We start from the raw sequence: 19,657 nt of genomic DNA, 5'->3' as shown, positions 1-19,657 counted from the left end.
ATGGTAGGGATCTTGATGGCTGGAGGAGAGCCTGCTGACCCCCACAAACAATGAACAACAAACATGTTCATGAACAGGTCATGTTCATCAATGTTCATTGTTCGTTGTTCATGGATGGCAACGAACAATGAACACCATGTTCGAGTTTTTTTTCTGTTCATGCCCATGTCTACTTAGAACAGCCCATCAAGTTAAAACTGGCTGACTCACATGAAATCCTTGCCATCAGATGTGGAACTATCAGCATTCCTCTTCCACGAGACACTTCCAAAGAACAGCTAGAAATACATGTTTTGTATGCTGCTGAATTCCAAAGCAATGTACTTTCTATAAAGCAAATCTGTGAACAACATAACCTGGAGGGACACTTTGATAAAGAGAACATTGTACTTGCAAAGAATGGAAAGGTGTATCTCTCAGGCAGTACCAAAAATGGACTTTATATACTGGACAAAATCTCAGAGACTGTTCAAAATAATTTTTACATGGACAAATATCAAGAATCAGACATAGAGGAAAATGATGAAGAGAAAGACTTTACTGATATGTTGCAGCAAGAGTCCTCTGATTGTAAAAATAGAGAACAGCAAGTAAATTTCATTACAACCTGCGACCATAAAGAATGTACCACCCTGTGGCACCTAAGATTTTGTCACAGGAATTTAGAACCTATAAAGGAAATGCATACAAAGGGGCTTGTCAGAAATACGTTTATTAATTATTGCAAAATTAACCAAAGCTATGTTTCTTGTTTAGAATCCAAAGGGAAGCCAGAAGAAGACAAATGCCCCAATCCAGCTGGTTCACACAGACTTATGTGGACCACTCCCAACCACAGTGGGAGGGAACAGATACATTCTGAATTTTATAGATGATTTTAGCAGGTATAATGTTTGCTATCTCTTAAAGGAAAGGTCTCTTGTGTTTTGCAGGTTCAAAGAATACATAGCGATGGTGTCCAACAGATTTGGAAGAAAGCCAGAGGTCCTACGCTCAGACAATGGGGGTGAATACATGTCCAATGAGCTCCAACAGTTCTTGAGAGACCAAGGCATCATTCAACAAAGGAGTGTCCCCAGATGTCCAGAACAAAATGGTGTAGTTGAAAGGAAGAACCACTTTCTACTGGATGCGGTGAGATGCATGATTAAAAGTTCACACCTACCACACACCTTTTGGGGTGAGGCCACCCTTACTGCTAGTTACACACAAAATAGGCTACCCACTAAGACCACAGGTGTTACACTGTACCAACTTTGGTTTGGCTACAAGCCATCAATTGAGCACAAGAGTCTTTGGATGCAGAGCTTATGCACATGTTCCAAAAGAAAATGGGCACAAGCTAGATGATAGAGCAGTGGCTGGCATATTCATAGGTTACGCTGCCAGCTGCAAGGGTTACAAAATCCTGAATCTTCAGACCAAGGAAGTGATAGTAAGCAGATCAGTTCATTTAGAAGAACTGGGAGGTTCTGTGTTCTCTATTCTGTTCTCTATTCTGCGTTCACTATTCTGTTTGCCCCTCTCCTCCATCAGAATAAAGAGGCAGACACAAGATTTGGGAACTAATGGGCCATTTTATTTGGCAACAACATTAACTGTTAACATTAACACAAATACGGCAAAGGCCTAACTAGTGGTACAGGTTAAGCCCTGGGGTCACCCTGAACTTCCGCCTTGACGTGTCTGGGCAAGCTCCACTGCCCTGGGTGTGAGCCATCCATGTACATGGCCAGGAAAAAAGGTTCCCTCCTTCTAGCTCCTACCACCCCCATCTGTAGAGCCTGAGGGAAGGACTTGTAGAAGGGTCCCACCAGGCTGCCTGCCCTCTTAGCTGGCAGCTGTCAAACATGACAGCCAATCCTGACATGTTTGACAGCTGTCTTTTCAGCCTTTTCAAGGCTGTCTAAGAGTGGAAACATATAAGACAAATTTTACGTGAAGAGCACATGACTGGTCCTGCAAGCTTTCCTGGAAATGGTAGTCTACACCCCACCCCCCGCAAGCAACTGGAGGGAAATGGAGGAAAGTGGATTTTCTTGCAAAGGACAGCTGCTCAAATGGAGAGATTCTCTTTCGAAGAGATTCTCTCAAAGAGAGACTGCAGAGATTGTTTCTCTTTCAAAAATCCAATCAACTGGTTTCCCTTCAGGAGTTAAGAGATGGGGCGGGAAGTAGTATGACCCTGCCAGGAGAAGGAGAATGGGAGGGACTGGGTTTCTCTCTTGCTCGTAAAACACCTCCGCTTTTTTCCTGCCTCTTGTTACGTCATTCTCCACTCCACTCCCCCACCCCCATTTCAAGCTCTCAGAGGATTTTTGAAAGAGAGAAAGAGACAGTGTGTGTGTGAAAGTCCCTCCAGTTGTGATTCTCCCCAGCTGAGAATCATGTTGAGCAGCTGGGTTTTTTTAACTACAATTCCCAGGGATCTTTGCAAGATCTGACACTTGCCCATGTGCCTTGTCTGTTTTGACTCTAAGATGCATGCCTAGGAAAGAGTTTGAGAGGAAACTAAAGTTTCTTCTGGCTTCAACATCCCAGAAGAGGGTTGAGAAAGCGATGAGCAACCTGTGGCATGAAAGGTAAGATCATCTACCAGTCCTGCTTCTGACACACTTTGAATGAAAAGAATTTGTGCAGTACAAGTCCAGTACAAATGTACTAAAAATTGATCATCAACTTCTGATGAAGGTTATTTCTCAAACATGTTATTGTAAAGGCGAAATCTGTATTTAGCCAAGTAATCAATTGGGTTGTTAAATGTTTGTCGTGAAAAGAGTTTTTTAAAAAATAGTGAAGAAAGAGAGAGAAAAACAGGAATAGAAAACGTGCTGGATAAAGTGTTCTGATAACTTTTGCACTTAAAACTACTTCTCGTATCATATATTTGTAAAGAAAGTAAGATACAAACATTTTTATGGGAATCTTTTAACATGGAGAGCAGGAAAAAACCAACTCAATGAGACAACACCACCTACATCCACTACTTTGTTTTCTAAAGCTAGTCATCATATACCTGAAATACACAAAATTTAATGTACTAATTCTGATCTTGATATCTCAGTCTCTTTATACAGCCAATACAACTTAAATCCTGTAAGTCTCACAGTGATAGAGAATGCAGGCTCCCATTGCAAGGCTGCCCAGATCTTTAGATCCATCTGAGGATAGAAGCAGAACATTGGCTGACCTGTTAACTAACTGCAGTTGATCAGACCACATGATTACTCAGAAAATAAGCACGTTTTCTCAGATAAGAGGAAACATTTCCATATCATGGGAACATCACAGGTTGAGGTGAAACTCTGGCTGAATCATTGAGTACTATTCAACGAGACCAAAATGCCACTCCTATATTAATACCACTTACAGAGAGATTCACCAATTATCTTGTTTTGAGAAATTGAACATCGTCATTATGTAGGAGGTACAGATCAATATTGTGTGGAATGCTGGGAATGACTCCAGAAACAAGAAAATCTCCTTTGGCAGCCCAAACATAGAATTAGGCAGTCCCTCCCTGATCTGCCCTCTGATTGGGTGCGTTATAAGGAGCTGTGGATCTTGTTTGACCTTGACTAAATCATTTCCATCCTACACACCACTGATGCATTTCTGGGAGTCTGTGCTTTGTGCTCTTCTAGCATCCCTCTTTTCTGCCATACTGGGAGGGCTTTACATGGCAGGAGGCTTCCGCAAGAGGAGACACAAAGAACCTCCGTTGGACAAAGGCCTCATTCCATGGCTGGGACACGGCTTAAGTTTCAAGAAGAACCCTGTGGAGTTTCTGGAAAAGATGCAGAAGAAACACGGGGATATTTTCACAGTGCTGGTTGGTGGCAATTATTTAAATATTGTGATGGACCCTCACACTTACAGGACTATAATAAAGGAATCAAAGGACAAGCTGGATTATGATACATTTGCTTCCACAGTTGTTTTTAATGTATTTGGTTTCCACCTAAGTGAATCTCATCACAAGATTAAGGAAATAGTTAGCAAGAAGTATCTTAGAGGTAAGAATTTAGCTGATTTGAACCAGGTGATGATGGAGAACTTGAAGACTGTGTTGCTAAAAAGCCTGAGCTCAGGTGATGGGGAGAGGCCGTGGCAGCAGGACGGTGTCCTCCACTTCAGCTACAAAGCCATGTTCCAAGCTGCTTTCATGACTTTGTTTGGAACTGATACCCCCAAAAGTGGAGACAGCAAAGAAACTTCTAAGGATCATATAGCAACTGAGTGTGGAGATTGGCTTGAAAGTTTTCAGAAATTTGACAAGTATTTTCCCCAAATGACCATTGGCATAATGGATCCCCTGAGCAAGAAGGAGATGGAGAGGCTGAGAAACTTCTTCTGGGATGTGCTTTCTGTAGAAAAGCTATCACAGAAAGATAATATCAGCAAATGGGTAGCTGAGATTGACAGGCAGATGTGTGAAACTGGGATGACGGAAAAGTTGCGGACCCAATTCATGTTCGTGCTGTTCTGGGCATCACAAGCTAACCTCGGACCAGCTATCTTCTGGGTTTTTGTGCATCTCCTGAAACATCCAGAAGCAATGAAGGCAGTGAAGGAAGAAGTAGACCGAATCCTGAAGGAAACTGATCAGGAGGTCAAGCCAGGTAGCCCCTTGATCAATGTGTCCTTGGAAACAATAAAGACGCCAGTTCTGGACAGTGCAATACAGGAAACTCTGCGCTTGAATGTAAGTCTGTTTGTGATCAGAAGCATAATGGAGGATATGGATCTTACAATGACAGATGGGAAAGAATACAGCTTGCGGAAAGGAGACCAGCTCCTTCTTTCCCCATTCGTTGGCCTGCACATGGATCCCGAAATCTACCCTGATCCCCAGAATTTCAAATATGACAGGTTCTTGAACCCAGATGGCACGAAAAAAGAGTTTTATAAGAATGGGGAAAAGCTAAAGTATCACATCATGCCATGGGGGGCTGGACCTTCCATGTGCCCCGGGCGATTCTTTGCTGTTAGTGAAATGAAGATGTTTGTGATGTTGATGGTCATGTACTTTGACATGGAACTGGTTAACAGGGAAGAGAAGATACCACCGGTAGTTGCAAGCCGCTGTGGGTTTGGAACCACACATCCTTCTCATGATATCCAGTTTAGGTATCGACAGAGAATCTAAGAGGAAAGTTTCTTTTCATAACCCTGTTGCTTATTAGGTCACAGCCCTTTATTCTGTTCCATCCTGCGGAGAAATCTGTAAAATGACCATAAATTTCCCTGAAGGTCTCTTGAATTGGTGCAGTTACAAAAGTTCCATGGTCCAGAAGTAAGGGAATGTTTGTTGGCAGAATATGCTGTAAGGGTAAAAATAACAGATTATATAAATAACAGACTGTTTAAAGTATTTGGGAAAAAATGGGAAACATTACTTCTATTATGGATAGTGATGGGAAATAAGTGATACAGATTCATTTTGCAAATTCCTTTATGTGTTTTCATTTGCAGATGTTATAGCAATGCTTTTGCTTTACATTTTTGATATAGTGTATAGAAATCTATGCTATTTAATTTGATCAATATAACATAACATAATCAGTACTAACAACTTTTCATGATATAATATCCTATATATAATTAATCTTAGATGTAAGGTAAGTTTATTAAGTATAACTTTTGTAAATATTCTAAAATATATTGTTTATCAGCAAACAAAGCATAGCTATGTTAAAGTATTTAAATTAATAACACTAAATATTTTACAGTTGGTATGTAGTTGGTTTATCAAGATGGAGAGAAGAAATATTGTGTAGTGTTATTTACCTGGAAGCTATATAGTAAATCTTATATGATTATTGCATTTTGATTGTCCTTGTGATGTGTAACTTTATTTTTCTTTTAATAATAACATTTGTTCCCGTCCCTCTTTTCCTTTTTTTACCCCCTGCATCGTGCAGGGAATTCACAATCACATCCCTCCCACACCCCAAGTGACCCCTGTTCCATGCCCAGAAGATGGCAAAACACCGTCAGGATCCATAGCTGAACTGACCTGAGGAAAATTACTTCCTGACCTCAAAGTGTTGATTGTCATTACCCTGGGCGTGTAAAAAGGGGCCACAAGAATTGAGCACTGATGTAACCCTTCCTGCCCTCCCTCTCATGACCTGCCTAGGTTCACAAAATCAGCATTGTTGTCAGATGGCCATACAGCCTCTGCTTAAAAAACTCCAAAGAAGCAGAGCCCACCACCCCCTGAGGAAGCCTGTTTCACTGAGGGACTGCTCTAGGTGTTTGGAAGTTCTTCCTAATGTTTAGCTGAAAAACTCATTTGATTTAATTGTGACCCATTGGTAGCAGAAAACAACTCTGTACCATCCTCTGTATGACAGCCTTTCAAGTACTTGAAGTTGGTTATCATATCACATTTCCTCCTCATAGGACTTGGTCTCCAGACTAGACTTGGGCACGAACAGCATTACAAACAGAAAAAACCCACAAACAACCCAATCTGCTGTTTGTGAGCAAGCTGTTCATGGTGCTCCATTCTAAACGAACAGGTGGTCGTTAAAAGCCTTGTTTGGCCGTCGTCACACGGGCTTTTATTTAGCGCTAAAATGGAGCTATTTCCCGGAAAACACCCACCTTATTCCAACACTGTAGCGATTTTCTCTCTTCTGCTTTGTGCTTGATAGTTGCACTATTTTGTGCCTCAGTGTGAATGCCTCACATCGATGTATTTCGCCTCGCAACATCCTATGCCCTCCCTTCAATCCCAGAATCCATTTCTTCCTGCGACTCCCCCTTTTTTAATTTTATTATGTCCTTATAATGCTATAACGACATAACACAATGCAAACTTTCTGCTGAAGTAAAAAGGACTGAATCGCCATGGCAGAGTCTTCAGCGATGGGGATCACGTCAGACAGGGAGTTTTCTGCGGGCAAACGGCTATTTATATAATTTCAATGTTGGAAAAACAAAAGGGTCGTAATGTTTTGCTCTAACGGAATGTTTATATGCTGTTATTCCGTTATAGCGGAATTAAACGCCAGAATAATAAAAAAAGGGGGAGGAGCTGCTTCTGCGCGGTTAGAGAGAACAGAACAGAGTGCTTTGGTGTGGACAGCTGGTGGTGCGAAGAGTCATTAGGTGACCCAAAGAAACGTTACTGTGCCGATAACAGGTAGGACGCTATATGCTGTAAATTTAATGGAAGAGATGCCCGTGTGACGACGGCCTTTGTTGCCTTTGGCAGCCATTAGGATAGCCAGACAGTCTGGAGCCTGCTGCAATCAATCCCCTTGGCAACCGGAGAGAAAGGGACTGAACTCTGTCTGAATTCCTTCTGGCTTTCCTTCTGGCTTTAACCCTTCAAAGAACTTCCAGCAGTGAGTCCCATTTTAGCTACTGTGAAGAGAAAATGACAACAAAGGGGGAGACCCATGCATCATGCCTTTCCCGGGGTGCAATCTCTCTGAAATGTGGGGAGATCTTCGGAAGACAGTGAGGACTATGTCCCCTGCAAATTTGGTGGGTATTGGACATTGGGAAGGTCAGTTTGTAACCCCTCAAAGTAGCTGCCTTCCAACAGGCAGTTCCGTTTTTGCCACTGTGAACAGAAAATGACAGCAAATGGGGGGACACATGGATCATGCCTTTCCTGGGGAACAATCTCTCTGAAACTTGGTGGGTCTTCAGAGGACTGTGGGGACTAAAGGGGAAGACCCATGGATCATGCTTTTCAGGGGTGCAATCTCTCTGAAACTGGGGCGGGGGTCTTCAGAGGACAGAGAGGACTAAAGGGGGAGAGCCATGGATCATGCCTTTCTCGGGGTTCAATCTCTCTGAAATTGGGCGGGGGGAGAAGTCCTTAGAGGACATTGGGGACTATACCCCTGCAAATTTGGTGGATATTGAACATTGGGAAGATTCTCCCGGGTGTGAGAGGGATGGGGAGAATCTCCCCACCTCTCTCGCACTGGGCAAGCAGCCTGGCTGTGCGACTGCTTTCCCGGCCCTTTAAACTATCAGCTGGCAGTTGGCAGGGGGAATTCCCCCCTGCCGCCTGCCAGCTGGTAGTTTAAAGGGATCTTTAAAGGGCCAAGTAAGTGTGTTTGAGGGGAGGGGGGATAAGTGGGGGGTGGGGGGGGTTCTGGCTCCCATGAACAACAAACAACAAACATGTCCAGGAACAGTTCATGTTCGTCCATGTTCATTGTTCGTGGATGGCACCGAATGATAAACAGGGTGTTCGGGGGTTTTTTCCCCATTCATGCCCATGTCTACTCCAGACCCCTCACCATCTTCATTGCCCTCCTCTGGACACATTCCAGCTTACCTATATCCTTCTTAAATTGTGGTACCCAAAACTGTGGGTTCTTAATTTTAAATCCCTAAATGGTTTTTAAAGCCCTGACTTTCACTATCCAGACAAACCAGATCTTGTCAGGTCTTCGCTACTAAGCAAAGCTGACCTCCATGCACCGAGGCTTCTATGCACCACTGTTGGTCTCTTGCCTTTGAAACCCAAAGGGGTTGTCAAAAGTCACTGGCAACTTGATGGCACGTCCCATCACCAAATAGCTTGGAGTCAGGATACCAAATAGCTTGGGGTCAGGATACTTGAAGTATCATTAACAGTTTGTTTTCATGACTTTTATGCTGTTATGATTTTATCATAAGCTGCCTCGAGGAGGTGGCATATACATGTTCTAAATACACAAACAAGTAAATCATTAAAATAGATGTAGTATCCCTGCAATGTATGCCTGCATTTAGTACTGGAAAAAACAAACCGGGATCACGTTGAAAAAAGACACAATTAATGAAAAGCCAAAAGTCTTTACATATTACTTCCGAGGAAGGTCTGCTACGAAATGCGATTACATCTAGATGTGCATCTTACTTCTACTTTTTACAAAAGCTGTTCCACTATATCACGAGGGTGGGACATTTCTAAATTTGTGGTAGGGGATCACATGATCTGTTGTGGTTAAAGAAGGTATACTTTCAGATTATGGGTGTTTTGTCATTTATGCAAAAACTGGTCTCTTCCTAAATCCCCAGGAGATAAAAGCGAAAGCAGTACAACAGCTTGGATTTTAGCATTTAATACAATACAGTTGTAGAAGATACTACAACCAGCTGATCTAGGTTATGGACATGGAGCCATAGGCTGAAGGCCAATTTAGACATTTCCATAAATAAGCAATTGCTGCAAAAAATGGCACCTGTAATTTATTCAATCCCGCCCCCCCCCACACACACCTTGCGCCATCAGCTATAACTTGGTCAGCCAAGCTCCCAGAAGGGGATAGGGGATGCCTCAATACAAGCTCTCATTGCCAGATGCCACTGCAAGAGGACATGGGGGTGGTGGTAAATATGGCACCAGTGTCAACATTACAACATCACTTCTGGAGAAAACACGACCAGTGATGATGGGTAGCTCTAGGAATTGCTGGAAACTCTATAATTTTACATCAGTTTGTCAATGCTACCCTCCACCATGTCTCTGCCCCCCCACCATTGCCAAACTGAACCCTAACTAGAACTTGTCACATGTCATCGCAACATTCAGCATTCAACAATGAGAAGGATATAGTGCCGCAGAACCCGGCTGGGAGGTAATTTCTACTTGATGATACAGAAGGGGTGGGGAACGAGATTCATAACTGCCGGTTTCAGCAGCAACCATGTGTTTACTATCACATTTAAATGAGTCTCAGAGCCATGTGGAATTATAGATTGTGAGGGCGGTTTGATCTGTGGAGGATCATTCCTTGCAATCTGGAATTAAATTTGAATTAAATTAAATATCTGGTCCCACCCAGCCTTTTCATTCTATGAACCATTTACCTAGATGCCTTTCCTTTGCGCAAAGATATTGCCTCCTTGAGAGCTGATTGGCTTCAAACATCTCCAAACCATCATCATCATAATTACATTCTTCAAATTAAGCACGGCATTAATATTTCGGATTCTGATAGCTGACAGCTGACCTAGGAATGAATAGTGGAGGTAAAAACTGGATGACAGAGTATAGCTTTGTGATAAGCATAAGGGGCCTTTCATTGGTAGAAAGCAGCCACCTTCTGCCCGTGGTGTGATGCATTTATAGAAATACTTCAAACTTTTCAGGCCCAGGTTCTACCTTTAATCCTCAAAATGAAGCAATAGGCCCATTTTTAATTTTTTATCAAGCACCTATCTTCTCTGTCTCATCTTCCTTCCTTCCTCACTCACTCTCTCTCTCTCTCAAAAAAATATCTTCAGTATGGCAGTAGGGCTGCCTGGTTTTCACCCAGACAGAAACTTCACATTTGAAATATACATTAAAAGGGGCCCCATAAATTAAGCCAATCTGTTTAATAAAGTTCGGCTCTGTCTTCCATTCCTGGCAAGTGGTGGTGTGTCTCTGTCCAATGTGTCTCATTGATCACCGTGTAGCATTGCTTCCCTGAGCCAGTTGCTTTGGAAAGAGTTCAAGGAAATCTCCTGGTTTCTGATATGAGGGACAACTTCGCAAAATGAGGCTTGCTGAAGTTTTCAAACCGCTTGGGCCCTGTAGACAGTGATATAGGAGCTTCAGCCCCTCTATACTTTGACTACAGAGAATGTGACCTGTTGTAGAATATGGCTACTGCCAAATGACAGCATTTAGTTGTAACCTGACTCAGGAGTTCGGGATGCTGTATTGCTCTCCCAGGTTTATAGTGTCATTTCATCTTCCTTAGTCTTTTCTATAGTTAACATGTTCAGTGCAACTGTGAACCCAACACACGATGAAAATTCCAGTTTGTGAATCTGTTGCGGCAAACATGAAACGGGGCCGCAACAGAACAAAAATTTATTCCAGCATAAATTATTGTAAATCAGGGTCACTTGATCAAATCACATCAAGTGTATATTCAATAGGCCTTGAGCCCGCTTGCGGGGAGGGCGGAATAGAAATTTGAAATAAATAAATAAACAAATAAATCATATTCCAAGAGTCCTCTGAGCAGAGTTTTGGGGCCCACACGCCAAAAGGTATAAAGACAAAAAAAAAAACCTTTCCCACCTTTCCCTTCTAGCAGCAGTTCACCACGTGCTCTCCACTCCTGGCCTCAGCCCAGGTATTCCATCCAAGAAGAAATGAACAACCCAATCCAGATGTGGTCAGATTTATTCTGGATGCTCCAGGATCACATATCAATAAGTACATAGTCCTTTTTGGAACTTTGTTGTATTCTGTTTATACAGCAATTCTTTAGGATAGTCACTCCCATGGATCTTCATAATAACTAATAATAATAATAACATTCAATTTATATACCGCCCTTCAGGACAACTTAATGCCCACGCAGAGCAGTTTACAAAGCATGTTATTATCATCTTCATAACAGATACCCTGTGAGGTGGGTGGAGCTGGGAGAGCTCTGAGAGTAACTGACCCAGGGTCACCCTGCTGGCTTCAAGCGGAGGAGTGGAGAATCAAACTCAGGTCTCCAGATTAGAGACCTGCGCTCTTAACCACTACACTAACCACTAAAGATATAGGATTGCATCCAAATTAAATTTTCCAATGGCAGAACAGAACTTGAGAGATCCTGAGAATAAACCAAGTGGATCACCAAACATATCAACTTGATTTCCAGATGGAATGCTTTCCAGGTGCTCACACTTGTAAGTCATCTTACTTACCTGCTTATTTTAAGACAAGAAGGGACAAGAACTTTCATTTTTCAAACAAAACTACAACAGACAAAGTGATTCAATCCATGTCTACTGCCTTTGCTAGAGAAAGCCTTCCTCATAAATTGTTAAAGGGCAACATTGCCGCTCTTTTTGAGACAGAGCAGTATTTCCACATCATGAGAATAAGACACAAAGACTGTTTCCTTGTACCATTTAAAAGGAAAAGGCTTGGTTTAAAGAATGAATAGCTTAGTGGAAGAGAGTCTGCAACTGGCTGCCTCACAGCCAAGGACACGAAAAGACACCAGGGGGAGCAGGAAGCGGAACTTTTCAAGGCTGTCTGAGATGCATGCCTAGGAAAGAGTTTGAGAGGAAACTGAACTTTCTTCTGGCTTTACCATGCCAGAAGAGGTTTGAGAAAGCAATGAGAAATCTGTGGCATGAAAGGTAAGATCATCTACCAGTCCGGCTTCTGACACCTTTTGCATTAAAAGAATTGGTGCCGCACAAGTCCAGTACAAAGATTTTAAAAATTGATCATCAACTTCTGATGAAGGTTATATCTCAAACATGTAAAGGCGAAATCTGTGGTGTATTTAGCCAGGTAGTCAGTTGGGTTGTTAAATGTTTGTCATGAAAAGGTTTTTTTAAAAAATAGCGAAGAAAGAGAGAGAAAAACGGGAATAGAAAATAGATGCTGGATCATAGAATCATAGAGTTGGAAGGGGCCATACAGACCATCTAGTCCAACTCCCTGCCCAGTGCAGGATCAGCTAAAGCATCTCTGACAAGTATTCATCCAGCCTCTTCTTGAAAACTGCCAGTAAGGGGGAGCTCACCACCTCCCTAGGCAGCTGATTCCACTTTTGAACTACTCTGACCGTGAAAAAGTTTTTCCTAATATCCAGCCAGTGCCTTTGTGCATGTAATTTAAGCCCATTGCTTCGGGTCCTACCCTCTGCTGCCAACTGGAACAGCTCCTTGCCCTCCTCCAAATGACAGCCTTTCAAATATTTAAAGAGAGCAATCATGTCCCCCCTCAACCTCCTCTTCTCCAAACTAAACATTCCCAAGGCCCTCAGCCTTTCCTCGTAGGGCTCAGTCTCCAGACCCCTGATCATTCTCGTCGCTCTCCTCTGCACCCTCTCGATGCTGGATAAAGCGTTCTGATAACTTCTGCACTTAAAACGACTTCTGGTATTATATATTTGTTAGGAAAGCAAGATACAAACACTTTCGTGGGGATTTTTTAAACATGAAGAAGGGAAAACCCCACTGAATGAGACATCAGCTACACTCAGAACTTTGTTTTCTAAAGCTAGTCATTACATTCCTGAAATACACAAAATTTAATGTACTGATACTGATCTCAATATCTCAGTCTCTTTATGCAAACACTACAATTTGAATTCTTTAAGTCTTACCGTGATGGGAAATGCAGGCTCCCATTACGATGCTGTCCAGATCTTTAGATCCACCGGGGGAGAGAAGGTGAACAGTGGCAGTCGTTAACTGCAGTTAAAAAGAGAACGTGTTTCCTGAGAAAATAACCACGTGTTCTCAGAAAGCATTTCCATATCAATGTTAACATCACAGATTGAGTGATGAGGTAACACTCTGGCTGAATCAGAGAGTTAACAAACAGAGAATTAGGCCGTCCCTGTAATAAACTATGATGCAAAAAGGAGGGAGGTGAATCCCACAGGGAACAAAAGAATCAATTTCATACCATTTATAATACAATGAGTCAATTTATAAGTGCAATTGAAAGTGCAAAGTGCTGACAATTCATAAATATTACCACAGTATAACAAATTCATAAATATCCATTCACCAATGTCCATACAAGTCCATGCAAGGCAACATTTCATATATGAGCATTCTCCAAATAGTCCATAGCTTCCGGGTAAATCCTTGATGAAACAGTTTTTTACTTTCTTTCCAGATCTTCTTTCTTATGCATTCATAAATGTAAAGTAGAAAGGCTTTCCTGCCATGAGGTAAGTTATAAAAACAACAGTCGACCTCACCCCTGCAAAACACTCGTGGGGTGAGTTGTAAAGGCAGCAGTAAATCTCATTTCTGCGTAACCTTCTCCTGTATAGCAATAATGAGGTCAGTTGTAAAAACAGCAGTAAACCTCATTCCTGCATAACCCTCAATCTGTGGCCGGCTGCAAGCAGATTTCGCGCTTGCTTCTTCAGGAGTCTATTTCCTAAATAGAACATAAGTCCCATCAGTTTACCAATCAAATGGATTTTACAAAAATTCTTCAAAATATTTTCTTTAAGGTGCATTTATACTCACAAAGCCCCCATGGGGAACACCCCTAAGCACTTAAATCACTCAACCCGGACAAGGCGGCGATGTTTCTTCACGCGCGCCTAACAAAAAGGGCGGTTCTCTTAAATAAACAAACTTCATCTGTCTCTTAAAGATATACTGTCACATTACAGCCATACGGTTTCCTCCACCCTATTACAGATAGCAGCTCAAAGACAATTCATTATTCAGCCCTTTAGGTTTAACTGATCCCAATCTAAAAATCCAGAATGCTTCTCTTTGAAGTAGTGCTGTTTGTGCAGATTCACGATCTTTCCTATGCATAACCTCCACAATCGTCACCTTAAAGTCATTTTCTGCATGTCCCTGCTCCCTAAAATGCTGAGTCAGGGGTGCCTCCTGGATGTTGTTACGTATACGCGATATGTGTTCTAAAATGCGTACCTTGATGGGTCTTAACGTACAACCTACGTATAGCAGTTTGCATGGGCATTCCAAGACATAAACCCCCTTTGTTTGACAGTTTGCAAAATGTCTGATAACACATTTATTCTCACCAAACCTAAACTCTTTCCCTTCTTGGAACAGTTTACAAATTTGGCAGTGGGCACATTTGTAGTTTCCAGATGGTAAGCTGTGCCCTCCGCTAGTGTCCCATATATCAGCCCTAATCAAATTATTTTTCAAATGGTATGAAATTGATTCTTTTGTTCCCTGTGGGATTCACCTCCCTCCTTTTTGCATCATATGAATCAGAGAGTTGGCAACAACCATACTCTGTAGGTAACGTGTTAACAGGAACAAAATTTCACTCCTACATTAACACCCTTTTACAGAGAGACTTGCAAAACAGCATGTTTTATTTCAAAAATTGCAAATCATCATCATGTAGGAGGTACAGATCAATACTGCCTGGTATGATGGGAACGTCTTAAGAAATAAGAAAATCCCTTTTGGCAGCCCAAACATAGAATTAGGCAGTTCAACCCTGATGTGCCCTCTGATTCAGTGCTATATAAGATTAGCTGTAGATCTTTTCCCTCGACTAAATCATTTCCATCCCGCACACCAGTGATGCATTTCTGGGAGTCTGTGCTTTGTGCTCTTCTAGCATCCCTCTTTTCTGCCATACTGGGAGGGCTTTACTTGACAGGAGCCTTCCGCAAGAGGAGACACAAGGAACCTCCACTGGACAAAGGCCTCATTCCATGGCTGGGATACGGCTTAAGTTTCAAGAAGAACACCGTGAAGTTTTTGAAAAAGATGCAGAAGAAACACGGGGATATTTTCACAGTGCTGGCTGGTGGCAATTATTTAAATTTTGTGATGGACCCTCACACTTATGGGACTGTAATAAAGAAATCAAAGGACAAGCTGGATTTTAATACGTTTTCGTCCTCAGTTGTTTTTAATATATTTGGTTTCCACCCACGAAAATCTTATCATAAGGTTAAGGAAACAGTTAACAAGAAGTATCTCAGAGGTAAGAATTTAGCTGATTTGAACCAGGTGATGATGGAGAAGACTGTGATATTTTGTGGTCTGGGCTCAGGTGATGGGGAGAGGCCGTGGCAGCAGGACGGTGTCCTCCACTTCAGCTACAAAGCCATGTTCCAAGCTTCTTTCATGACTTTGTTTGGAACCGATCCCCCCAAAAGTGGAGACAGCAAAGAGACTTCTAAGGATCATATAGCAACCCAGTGTGGAGAGTGGTTTGAAGATTTTCAGAAATTTGACAAGTACCTCCCCCAAATGATCATTGGCATAATGGATCCCCTGAGCAAGAAGGAGACAGAGAGGCTGAGAAACTTCTTCTGGGATGTGCTGTCTGTAGAAAAGCTATCACAGAAAGATAATATCAGCAACTGAATAGCGGAGGTTGACCAGCAGATGAGTAAAGCTGGGATGGCAAAAAAGATGCTGACCCAATTCATGTTTACACTGTTTTGGGCATCACAAGCCAACGTCGGACCAGCTACCTTCTGGCTTTTTGTGCATCTCCTGAAACATCCAGAAGCAATGAAGGGAGTGAAGGAAGAAGTAGACCGAGTCCTGAAGGAAACTGATCAGGAGGTCAAGCCAGGCAGCCCCTTGATCAATGTGTCCTGGGAAACAATAAAGACTCCACTTCTGGACAGCGCAATACAGGAAACTCTGCGTATGAGAGTAAGTTCATTTCTGTTCAGAAGCATAATGGAGGATATGGACCTTAAAATGGCAGAAGGGAGAGAATACAGCTTGCGGAAAGGAGACCAGCTCATTCTTTTCCCATTCATTGGCCTGCACATGGATCCCGAAATCTACCCTGATCCTCAGACTTTCAAATATGATAGATTCTTGAACCCAGATGGCACGAAAAAAGAGTTTTATAAGAATGGGGAAAAGTAAAAGTATTACAGCATGCCATGCGGGGGTGGACCTTCCATGTGTCCCGGGCGATTCCTTGCTGTTAGTGAAATGAAGATTTTTGTGATGTTGATGGTCACGTACTTTGACATGGAACTGGTTAACAGGGAAGAGAAGATACCGCCGGTAGATGCAAGCCGCTATGGGATTGGAACCCTATATCCTTCTCATGATATCCAGTTTAGGTATCGATGGAGAACCTAAGAGGAAAGTCATTTATTTCATAACCCAGGTGCTTATTAGCTCACAATTCTTTATTCTGTTCAGTCCTTGGGAGAAATCTGTAAAATAAACATAAATTTTCCTGAAGGTCTCTTGCATATGTGCAGTTACAAAAGTTCTCGGATTCAGGAGAGTGGGAATATTTGTTAGCAGTCAGACCCATTCATTATACTGAAAGGGCAGTTTAGATATATGGAGGATCATAAACTCCATAAGTCCATGACATTGCCTGGCCCCAGGCAGAGGAGATGCCAGCCGACTCGGAGACTGGGAATTTATCAAGACAGAAAAAAGTTGGCATTGGAAAATTGAAAATTTGGTACTGGAAAATTGGAAAATTGGTATTGGAAAATTGAAAATTTACCAAGACAGAGAAAATTGGTATAAGATGTTTTATCAATGGTATATCACCCCAAAATGAATAGGAAATGTATAGGTTTGTATTGGACGTGTAAAGAAGCAGAAGGTATGTTTTAGCACATGGTGGGCATGTAAGAAAAATATTTCTTTTGGAAAGATATACATGCTGAGATCCAAGAGATTTTAAAATTTGGTTTTGTCATGAAACCTGAGACTATGCTGTTGGGAATTTTGCCAGATAATGTTGAAAGAACATTCCATGAGTTGTTAAGGTACATGCTGATGGCAGCCCGAGTGATTATAACAATTGAATGGAAATGGGAGGGATGTTCAATTAAAGAAAATTGGAAAAATATGCTGTAATGGCAAAATTAACAAATTATATAAATAAAAGTCCGAATAAAGAATTTGAAAAAAAAAAGGGAAACTTACTACTCCTATTATGGATTGTGATGGGAAATAAGTGATACAGATTCATTTTGTTAATTCTGTTATGAGTTTTGTCTTGCAGAGTTTATAGAAATGTTGTTTGTTTTAAGTTTTTGATATACTGTATAGAAATATATGCTATTGAATTTGAACGATATAACATAATATAACCAGTACTAAAAACTTTTCATGATACAATATCCTGTATATAATATCGTATATATAGTCTTAGATGTAAGATAAATTTATTAAGTGTATCTTTTGTAAATATTTTTAAATGTATTGTTTATCAGCAATCGTAAAGTATAGTTATGTTAAAGTATTTTAATAAATAACACTAAATATTTTGTAGTTGGTATATATTTGGTTTATCAGGACAGAGAGAGGAAATATTGTGTAGTGTTATTTACCTGGAAGCTATATTATAAATCTTACAAGGTTATTGCATTTTGATACTCCTTGTAATGTGTATCTTTATTTTTCTTTTAATTGTAACTTTTGGAAAATATATATACACACATATATATATACATACATTCATACATACATATACACACACACAAACAAACACACACACACACACGTGTATACTCACATATATAGACATATACACAGAAACATATATAGACATATACACAGAAACACACACACACACACACATATATATATATACACACACACAAGTATATACAAACAAACATACATACGTACATGCGTACATACATACATATATAAAATGAGGCTTCCATAGACAACACCCTGCTTAATCCCATCAACACCTTCCTCCATCCTTTCCTCTCCCACTTACCTAATCAGGGCTACTCAGCACATCTGATAGCCGTCCCATCTAGTACTTACCAGGTCATTAAACAATATTTTTTACCTATAGTGCATCCCAGGTAGTCATATCAAACCTTTCCCACGTTATTATCCTGCCTCCGGATAGGCCATTAAGTCATTGTTTTGGGGAGCAAGACGTCAGCATTGCTCTAGGGAACATTTTGCCCTATAATTGGGCTCTCCAGCCATGTGATCCGTGTGTGTGTTCTGGATCCCTACACCCAGCCTGAAGTTCATTTTGTTGCTGTTCCTATGAAACCCCCCTTCTTCAAGACTGGTAATTATCACCCTACCCCCAATTGCTTTCTCCATTGTCCTCCCTGTTTTCTCAATCAGCCTTGTATGTGCATGTTTTGTGCTTCTTTGATTACTTTTTAGCCCTCTGTTAATAAAGATACATTTCCTGATGAACATCTGCTTGTTTAATTGAGAGTTCTCTACAGGAAGAATCCTGGTTATACATAGGTGGAGATTCCTAGTTACTCCTTCTCACTGAGTCTTCTTTAACACTAATTCCTCCAACTAATTAAGGAGATCTGCCTTTTGGATAACAGGTTATTCTGACAAAGAGGAGTTACTGCTGCAGGACTAAAACTTTAAGTGTCTTTTGTAGCTTTCGTAGACAACTGTAACTTGCATCATATGTATGAAGGGTGGTGGAGGAGAGTGCCCTCAAGTCATAGCTGATTCATGGCGACCTCTGACAGGGTTTGATAGCAAGAGAAATAGATGTGGTTCACCATTGGCTGGTTCTGCATCCCTGGTCTACCATCCAATTGCCAACCAAGGACCACCATGCTTAACTTCTGAGATCTCATGAGATAAGGCTCTCTTGGGCTATCTAGCTCTGGGCATGTAAGAAGTAAAGAAGAATAGAGCAGCTCGCAGCCAGCTTGGGGAATGGTAAATGAAGCTCTTCGTTAGTTTCATACCTATTACTTCCTCTATCAACTTCATGCATACACAGAAAGGGTCTGTGGCCTGTGGAAACTTCCCAAATGACAGACTCATTTTGCCACAGCATATATTATCCTCATTAAAAGAAAACTAACTAATAATGATTGTTTCCACATGGCTAAGATCTGACAAGATCTCGTTCATCTGGTCAGTCCAAGTTAGGGCTTTAAAAACCATTTAGGGCTCTAAAATTAAGAACCCACAGTTTTGGGAATCATAATTTAAGAAAGATATAGGCAAGCTGGAATGTGTCCAGAGGAGGGGAACGAAGACGGTGAAGGGTCTGGGAGAAAGGTTGAAGGAGCTTGGTATGTTGAGCCTGGAGAGGAGATGACTGAGAAGTGATAGGATAACCATCTTCAAGTACTTGAAGGGCTACCATATGAAATGAAATCAAAAGCGTTTTCAGCTGAATATTAGGAAGAACTTCCTAACAGTGTAGGACAGTGTTTGGCCATCTTCCAGGCATGGCGCAGGGATCACTGGAGGTGTGTGTGTGGGAGGTAGTTGT

General features: G+C 41.5%; 1 protein-coding gene and 1 pseudogene across 1 annotated transcript; both read left to right on the top strand.

The window, feature by feature from the left end:
- The first annotated feature begins 3,368 nt into the window (after positions 1-3,368).
- Positions 3,369-5,190, top strand: LOC129337820 (7-alpha-hydroxycholest-4-en-3-one 12-alpha-hydroxylase-like). The gene has a single exon (XM_054991773.1). The coding sequence runs from the start codon at positions 3,608-3,610 to the stop codon at positions 5,147-5,149; it is 1,542 nt and encodes a 513-aa protein (XP_054847748.1). The 5' UTR covers positions 3,369-3,607; the 3' UTR covers positions 5,150-5,190.
- Positions 5,191-15,006: 9,816 nt separating this feature from the next.
- On the top strand, positions 15,007-16,542 carry LOC129337369 (7-alpha-hydroxycholest-4-en-3-one 12-alpha-hydroxylase-like; annotated as a pseudogene).
- Positions 16,543-19,657: the final 3,115 nt, after the last annotated feature.

This window comes from Eublepharis macularius, chromosome 11 (assembly GCF_028583425.1).
Source record: "Eublepharis macularius isolate TG4126 chromosome 11, MPM_Emac_v1.0, whole genome shotgun sequence".
Taxonomy (NCBI): Eukaryota; Metazoa; Chordata; class Lepidosauria; order Squamata; family Eublepharidae; genus Eublepharis; species Eublepharis macularius.
This window is presented reverse-complemented; position numbering and strand designations above follow the sequence as displayed.

Excerpts from the sequence above, each read along its gene's own strand:
- LOC129337820 (XM_054991773.1), top strand. The coding sequence starts at position 3,608 with ATGCATTTCTGGGAGTCTGTGCTTTGTGCTCTTCTAGCATCCCTCTTT.